The 9,157-nt window shown below is 36.0% G+C and overlaps 2 protein-coding genes across 2 annotated transcripts; both read left to right on the top strand.

Annotated features, from left to right (window-relative positions):
- Positions 1-220: 220 nt before the first annotated feature.
- LOC149074091 (uncharacterized) lies at positions 221-649 on the top strand. Its single transcript, XM_089247318.1, has one exon. The coding sequence runs from the start codon at positions 221-223 to the stop codon at positions 647-649; it is 429 nt and encodes a 142-aa protein (XP_089103444.1).
- Positions 650-6,238: 5,589 nt separating this feature from the next.
- On the top strand, positions 6,239-7,873 carry LOC149074090 (SCAN domain-containing protein 3-like). Its single transcript, XM_089247316.1, has one exon. It carries the CDS (start codon positions 6,239-6,241, stop codon positions 7,871-7,873), a length of 1,635 nt encoding a protein of 544 aa, XP_089103442.1.
- Positions 7,874-9,157: the final 1,284 nt, after the last annotated feature.

The following is a 9,157-nucleotide window of genomic DNA, read 5'->3' as shown; positions in this document are numbered from 1 at the left end:
GTTCGACTCAAGTCATACTTAGCGTGTTTCGTATGCTTCACAACAAAGGCCATTCACATTGAAATCGTGTCAGAGCTAAGTACTGCAGCTTTCCTAGCAGCATTTAGAAGATTCATATCCAGAAGAGGGAAGCCCACAGATATGTATTCGGACAATGCAACCAACTTCAAGGGTGCTGCCAATTATTTAAAGGTGCAGTTCGATTTCTGTAAATCTCAAGATGTACAGAAAGATATCTCTGAAGAAAAAAATCAATTGGCACTTCATTCCTCCGTTATCACCTCACTTTGGTGGACTGTGGGAATCCAACATCAAATGTTTAAAGCGTCATCTGTTGAAAACGTGCAAGGGAAGTGCTCTCACTTATGAGGAGTTAACTACTCTGACTGTCCAGATTGAAGCTTGCATGAATTCAAGACCCCTAACTCAACTCGGCCAAGATCCAAACGAGCTGCAAGCTCTGACTCCTGGACATTTTCTCATCGGTACTCCAATGACTGCTGTACCCGAAGGTGATGGTGAAGCATCGGGAAGTCTACAAGCCAAATGGGCCAAGATACAAAAACTGCAAAAGGATTTCTGGAATCGATGGTCCAGGGAATATTTGACCAGTCTTCAACCAAGGATGAAGTGGAAACGTCAAACATAGCAGTCGGCGATCTCGTTATCTTGAAGGAAGACACACCTCCCCTCAAGTGGCACTTGGCTCGAGTGACCCAAGTCTTTCCAGGTGACGACGGAAAGGTCAGAGTTGTGGAAATCAAGACTGTGAATGATTTATACAAACGTTCCGTGAATCATCTATGTCGTTTGCCAGTCGATTATTGACTGTCACCTTTTTGGGGCGGGAGTATGGACGATTGGGGATAGTTTTATTTTTGTATTCTTCCTTTTTATCGTTTATTCTCATTATTACTGTTTTGTAAGATGGCAACAGTTACGTTCAAAACATCGTTCAAAACAAGTCACACATGTATGTAGCTCGCATGCTTTATATTTGAAGAAATTAAATCTAATTCTAAAAAGTCGTCTCATAATTCCGAACAAGCGACTGCGAAGCAAGCCCCAAAGAAATCAGCAGGTGCATATTGTGAAGCGCCACTGTACATATGCTGTTCGATACTGACCTATTACCGATACTGTTTCCTATTAACAGCCTTGTATCATCCCAAATAGTTTCAATGCACTTTCCTACTCTGCAGGAATAATGTTGTGGACATTAGAAGAAAAAAAAAAAATCCTAAAGAGCATATGGCCACATTTTAAATATCTAATTCAAATCCATTTGTTGGAGGCTCACTGTGTCTGCTGATTTCTAAGAAAATGCAATGAATTCTGACCTAAGTGTATCTATGCATTAAAATTTCTATAGCTGGCTCAATGTATCTCTTCGTATCTGTCAATTTAAAGGTAAAAAATTACGCAGATTTTATACATAGGAATAATTTACATAGATTTCAAACATTTAGAGTTCAAGTCGAAGTGAAAATGTCAAATACTCTAATTGAAGTTGCGCGTCGCATAGTGGTCAGTTTTGCAAAAATCGTGACCAAAAAACCCCCAAAAAAAGTTTTGTCGTTCAACTCTGATTTTTTCACAGATGAAGAGTGAATAAACTCTAACCTTCTTGATGCGTTTTTTTTTTCTTTGCTCATCACGCATCTTAGTTTTTGCCCAGAAGGAGCTTCAAGTATACCGCACACATCAATCTAAACTTCTTAAAAAATCACTCTCGTTCAGAAATTTTGTAGCTCTTCAGGTAATTTTAGGAAGTTAATTTTTTTTCTCAAAGTGTGTTAGATTTTAATTTATAATACATAATATTAATTAATTATTATAATTAATAATTTATAAATACATTTTTAATTTTGTTTTGGTATTTTTATTAAACAATAAATCATTGTTTCAACCAAATCAAGAATAAGTATTTTAGAAGCTACTGTTAATTGCTCCTGACAACATGCATGAAAGATTTCAGTTGAACAATATCGTGTGGATACAGTCCCTTTGTTAGTTATGGTAGAGAAGAAAAGAAGAAAGGGACGGGAAGGAAAAGAGATAAAAGGGCAACTAGATGGGAGATACCTTTTGCACAAATGCCCCGAAGTCCCTATGATCGCAAGTGACACCGTGCGTATTTGTTTATACATCGTGGGAATCCAGGGAGTTGTGTCAGAGGAGATTTATTATGTAGGTTTGTTAGACTGTCCCGTAAAATACAGGACAGAACAATAATTCTCATATTATTCGGCAATTGGGAGGGGGAGGCGATCCTTCCCCTCGGGACCTACGTTTGGTCCTAGAGATATAATAGTTTTTAGAGATATGACAACGCATTTCAGTATAATTAACTGTGACATTAATGATGAATCTCTACTACAGGGGTCTTCAACGCATGACTCGCGGTACGCATTCGTCTCTCGGAGCTTTTTGTTATGGCCCACCGGTCATTTAACGATTAATTCTAGAATTAATGAAAGAAATTATTTCGGAATCAATTATAGAAATAATTCTAGAATAAATGAAAGAAATAATTCTAGAATAAATGAAAGAAATAATTCTAGAATAAATGAAAGAAATAATTCTAGAATAAATGAAAGAAATAATTCTAGAATAAATGAAAGAAATAATTTTGGAATTGATTATAGAAATAATTTTGGAATTGATTATAGAAATAATTTTAGAATTGATGAAACAAATAATTTCAGAATTTGTGAAAAAAAAATAACTTGTAAATCAATGAGAGAAATAATTTCGTAATTTCTGATAGAAATTATTTCACGATCAATAAAAGAATAATTGGGTAATTCTTGAAAAAAATAATTTCAAGAAATATTGAGAAGGAAAATAATTTTAGAATTACTGAAATAAGTAATTACATAATGATTTAAAGTAATTTCAACACACTTGAAATTTCAGAATAAATTAGTTGAAACAGTAATTAATCAAAGACTTTTCAGAATAATTAATAATAAAAATTAATAAAATTAATTAATTAATAAAATAAATAATATTAGAGTAAATGAAAAGTCTTCAATTATTTTTGTCCCTATTTGACTCGGGACCCAATTGGCACCTTCTATTCAGATAACATTAAATTATATGAGTTGGTGGTCCGCTGGCTTCGTAGGAAGTTTTGATTTGGCCCGCTATGTCTGAAAGGTTGAAGACCCCTGCTCTACTTTGATAACTAGCGGCAATCAACTTAAACTAGAAGAAAGAAAGTGTTTTCCTTCCATAATCTATCAACTAAACTAAAAATTAGGTCCAATAATTTTCACACGTCAAAATGACATTATTTAGTGATTATACTTTTTTCACTTTTTTTGGATAAACTCGATCAGGGTATCGATGGGATTACTAGCAAATTCGCAGATGATGCGAAGCTAATGGGGGTAATCGGGAATCAAAGCGATAGGGAGTTGCTCCAGACCAACTTAAACAGGGGGTGTACCACCTTCTGATTCTTAATAACCAATCATCCATACGTAAGAATCGGTTCGTAAGAATCACGTTAAGAATCGAGCTCCGAATGCAACCACGATGTGATTGTTAAAAGTTATTCTTAAGGTCACGTGACGATGGACAGGCCGATAAATTTCCCTTTTGGGGAATTTCGCCATTGGCCAATCAGCGCCCAGCTAAAAATTAACAACAGCTTGCTGTTGACAAGATAAGGAGGAAAAGAAATTTTAGAGCGACGCTAGCCTGAAAAAATGGCGGAGATTATTTCAGCAAATGTGAATACGGTTTTGAAGAAATGATAAATACATAATATTTTTTTAACATGTTACAGTAAAAAACAAACATATCCATACTTAATCATCCGATATGATTCGAATCAAAGATTCATCCCACGTTCACTGGGATGGATCCCTGCCACCCTCCATGAAGAGGGGCTATGCTATATATGTTATGGTGAAAGTGATAAAGAGCTGCGGTTATTATATAAATAATCACCGGCCATTTCGGTAAGTTTGATAAATTTTGTTCATATACCGTGAATCTATCACATTTGTAGGTCATTATGCATAATTGTCAAACCATAGTTAATGCGATAAATGAATCATCGTTGTGTTTACATTATGTATGTAAGTGAAGCTAACATTACAAGAGTAACAATAATTTTTATAATATGCTTCATGTTTCTTTAAATTAATTGTCATGGCGAGATGAACGTGGTACTGTACATGTATTGCATAACTGCTTCGTGGCCAAATAAAAATAATATATAGTGATCAGATAATACACCAATATTAAAAATGGTCATCGCTTCTGTAATGTTGGCTTTTTCACGTACACCAAAGTATGTGAAAAAAACAAACGCAGCAGCAGGTTAATAATGATTTTTAATTTATGTACAATTATATTTCGGCCGATTGAAGCTTTATCTCACATTTTTGTGGGCGAAATTCAATTTTCTCTCAAGTTTTAAACTAATAAAAAATTTCAAATCATATATGATTTGAATTTAATAATTCCATAATATGAGTTATATTAAGTTCCCATAATATGAAAAAAATTGTGTTTACGACTCATCGATCATGATATTTATGGATTGAAAATTTGAGAATTATGCATAATCACTGGTAAATGTGATAAATGTAGCAAAATTTATCAAACTTTATTGAAATAATCCGATATTTTATCACTATTATCAACATATATGTGCTGTATATAGACTCTAACACTGTTTTCAACTCTCCCACACAACCTTCAGATAACTTAAAAAGTCTGACGAATTCCTTATTTTGAAATAAAAATGCATTGTTAATTTTTTTTTTCCATTTTTTAAAATATGAATCATAGAAAACTTCTATTAAAGAAAGAATTTAGGTTATCTCGCATAGAAGGAAAAAAATGTTTACTAAGAATCAAGCTAAGAAGTGGGTAGCCTTTGGGTAGCATGGTCGCTCATTTTGGTTCGAACAACCCACGGTTCTCTTACCAGTTGAATCATTGGCGGAGATAGACTTGGAAGTCTGGGGGGGGGGCACGGTCATTATTGCTGGGGGGGACAAGATAATGATGACGTCAATTCGTATGTACATTTATACATTAGATCAGTCGACTCCACCTTGGACGCTGGGTGGTGCCCCCCCCCCCCCCGCATTACCGCCCACGAGTTGAATGGTGTCACTATCCTGGATGCAACTAGAATCACCGATTTGGGAATTCACATTGACGAGCAGCTTAGGTTTTCTGAACATTGTTCAGCGGTGGTCAAAAAATCTAATAGAATGCTCGGTCTCATTTTCAAAAAGGTCTCTTCGCGTTCTCCTAGAGTAGTTCTTCCGCTTTTTCGAGGCATAGTTCGTCCTGGACTTTAGTATGCTGTAAGGTTTTGGAGACCATGCCTACAGAGGGACATAGACTTGGTTGAAGGGGTGCAGAGAAGAGCTACGCGTGTCCTTATTGGCACACGGGGCTTGAGTTATGAAGAAAGACTTCATTTTTTAAATATGTTTACATTGGATGAACGCAGGTGCCGAGGAGATATGATCGAAGTGTTTAAAATTTTCAATGGGATGGACCATGAACTTTAAGTACACCGCCAATCGACTGCTTTTACAAGGGGACACCAGTATCGATTGGTGAGGGACAATGCAAGGCTATGGTGTCGCAGGGAATTTTTCTCTAATAGGGTTGTTAATAAATGGAATAGCTTACCCCCGGAGGTAGTAAATTTTAACACAATTGACACGTTTAAAAAGAAATACGATAAACATGTTGGGGTAAATCGAGAAGCTATCCATACTTAGAATAAGACAACCATAAGTATTCTTTATGTGCATTGTATAATATTTTATCATGTGTATATATTGTTTACAAGTTTTGTTAATTGCATTTTTAATCGGGTTGCTATATTTTTGAAATATATGACATCCATATTTTTATCGGCATCTTTTTCTCAGTCACCTCGTTGGGCATTTTGCTTGTTGTGACGTTGTATTTGTATTACAAATTACCGAAAATTGGCTGAGAGGAAGGTTTCTAGGCTTCACTGATTTCTGTTTTCAAAATGAAATTCATTGTTTCATTTTGTGGTTTCAGACAATTTAAAAATTAGTTTAAATTGAGTGAATAATTTTTTTTTAGATTACCCATGGCTTCCTCAGCAAAAAAAAAATGTCGACAATACTCAGTCGAGTATCTTGGTTACGGATTCATTCCATCACCACAAGAGAAAACATTGCCTCTGTGTTTGTTATGCATGAACATGCTTTCCAATAAAAACATGCGTCCGTGTAAGTTGCAAAAGCATCTGGAATCATCTCATAAAGACAAGAAGGAGAAATCATTACAGTATTTTCAAGCACTGAGGGATAAATTTGAAACAAGATCGACAGTAAGAACAATGTTTTCTCTGAAATCGATTGTGAATGAAAAAGGTTTGATAGCGTCTTACGAGATATCAAAACTGATAGCCAAGGAAAACAAACCTCACACTATTGGGGAATCACTGATTTTGCCAGCAGTGTCTGTGGTAATCAAAACTGTCATGAACCAAAATGCTCGTGAAGTTATTGAATCCATTCCTTTGAGCAATTCAACAGTGTCGAAACGAATTGATGAAATGACAGAAGATGTAGAAAACCAACTCATCTCCCAGTTGAAAACCATGAAATTTGCTCTGCAAATTGATGAATCTACATTACCAGATAACACTGCAATACTGATGGCCTATGTTAGATATTTGCATGACAACAAATTGAAAGAAGAAATGCTATTTGCACGCAAACTTAAAACAGATACTAAAGGAGAAACAATTTTTGAAGAGGTTAAATCATATTTCAAAGAAAAAGATATCCCTCTTCAGAACATTTTAGCCTGTGCTACAGATGGGGCCGCTGCTATGACGGGAAGATACAGAGGATTCATTGCGTATTTGAAAAGTGTTGTACCAGAAGTGTTTTGCATTCACTGCATAGTTCACAGACAACACTTGGTTTCAAAAAAACTGGCAGGTCGTTTGCACAAGTCACTTCAGATCGTAATAAAAGCAATCAACTGTATCAAATCAAGCGCTCTTCAAGACCGCCTGTTGCAACAGCTGTATGAAGACAATGGTGAGGACTTCACACGTTTGTTGATGCATACTGAAATACGTTGGCTGTCCCAGGGTAACTGCCTTACCCGTTTTGTCACCCTCTGGCAATCAATTGTTACATTCTTCGAAGACAAGGAAATGGGAGACAAATTGATCGCAAATAAGTGTGACATATTTTACCTAAGTGATGTCCTCGAAAAGCTCAATTCCTTGAATAAAATGTTACAGGGTAGCCACTGTGACATTTTTTCGAGCAAAGAAATCATCACTGGTTTTCTAAAAAAAGTGAAGTTGTATGCTGCCAATGTTGGACGGCGAGAGTTCGCCCAGTTTCCTTCCTTGGCAGTAATCAGCCATGAACTGAAAGACGATGATGTAATTGTGTACGTGGGCCATCTAAAGCAACTCCATAGTGACATGGAAATTTGTTTCCATGATCTGCTCGAAATGAAAATTCCTTCCTGGGTGGTTAATCCATTTATTGTGGATGTCGAAGATGTTGATATTTCACTACAAGAAGCGCTGATTGACTTACAAAGCAGCATGGCAGCAAAATTGTCTTTCGATAAGGATAAACAAAATTTTTGGAGTGCTGCTTCTAAAAACTTCCCACAGCTTTGGGATAAAGTAAAGTTATTTTTCATGGCGTTTCCGACTTCTTACCTAGTAGAATCGGGGTTTAGTCGTGTGAACAATTTACTCAGCAAAGCAAGAAATCGTCTCAACATAATGGACAGAGGTGATTTACGTTTATCCCTCACATTGATAGAACCAGACATAAAGAAACTTGTTTCTGGTCATCAACCACAAGGGTCACATTGATTAAAAATCACTTATTGCATTTTTTACTGTATTGCATTATCCTTTGAGGCCCCTGTACCGTCCACCTTTATCTACCTATACGGTGATACGGTGTTTCTCATTAAGCCGCATATATTTTCCCATGCCTCATTTTTTATCCCCATTTTTTTACTTCACATTTTACTGTACCATGTCATTATTGCATCAATACTTTGTGTATCATAATTTCCGCAACATGACATTTTAGCATCAATTTTGTGCTGCTTTTTTTTCTCGCCTTTTCCTACCCACTGCAAATATGTGATCATTCTCTGCAACATGACATTTTGGATCAACTTTCTGTATAGCTGTTTCTCGAAGCTCCCGGCTTGGTGCCACCCTACTTTCCCGCATGTCACATTTCATGTCGCACATTGCATATAACCATCTTTGAATCATATCTTCTGCAAAATGCACAATTTATTTCAACTGCTGTTTTTGTGTGGCACTACTTTTTTTTCTTTTTTTTGCACCACACTCTCTGCATTAAGAAGACAACATGTATCAATTTTTCGTATATCTGTCTCTCGTGGTTCACAAAGCATTGTGACCCACCGTCTATGTATAGCTATATTTTTTTTTTTATGTCTCACACACACATACATATGTATGCTCATTTTGGTTTTTTTGCGTCACATTCTCTGCATCAAGTTTTCGTAAAGCTTTACTTGTCGGACCTAAGCATTGTGCCGCACTAATTTTTTTTTTTCATACCGCACATATGTATACATATTTTATATTTTTTTGCATCATATTCTCTGCTCAAGATACTCTCTATGAATATTTCGTGCAGCTGTTCTCGTGGACACCAAGCATTGTGCCGCACTGTATAGCTTAATATATTTTTCTATACCGCACATATGTATGCATATATATATATGTATATTTCTTTTTGCATCACATTCTCCGTATCAGTATACTCCTCTCAATGTTTCGTACAGCTGTTCTTGTGGACTCCAAGCATTGTGCCGCACTGTTTAGCTATATTTTATGTCTCATGTCACGCTGAGGGAGTGTTTGACTGATGAGTGGGGGGGGGGGACCGTTTGGCCTTGTCACCGACTGGAATTTTTCCCGACACAACCACGTCCTTCGGGAAACTATGCGAAAATCACTTCGGTGACAGAGCCTGCTAGTGTTTGATTTACTTGTTTAACTTCCCTGTATTGTATCACGTTTACTGTACTATTTATTACATACCATTATTATATACTTTTATACCATTATTTTAGTAAATTAAAAAAAATAAAAATAAATTCAAACATA

Source organism: Pholcus phalangioides, unplaced genomic scaffold (assembly GCF_987345545.1).
Source record: "Pholcus phalangioides strain wild (caught in Gottingen) unplaced genomic scaffold, Ppha-v1.0 ptg000017l_1, whole genome shotgun sequence".
In the NCBI taxonomy this organism is placed as follows: domain Eukaryota; kingdom Metazoa; phylum Arthropoda; class Arachnida; order Araneae; family Pholcidae; genus Pholcus; species Pholcus phalangioides.
The sequence above is the reverse complement of the archived record's forward strand: the minus strand, read 5'-3'. Positions and strand labels throughout refer to the sequence as shown.

What these genes read in the sequence shown, in the direction of transcription:
- LOC149074091 (XM_089247318.1), top strand. Translation starts at nt 221, where the DNA reads ATGTACAGAAAGATATCTCTGAAGAAAAAAATCAATTGGCACTTCATT.
- LOC149074090 (XM_089247316.1), top strand. Translation starts at nt 6,239, where the DNA reads ATGCGTCCGTGTAAGTTGCAAAAGCATCTGGAATCATCTCATAAAGAC.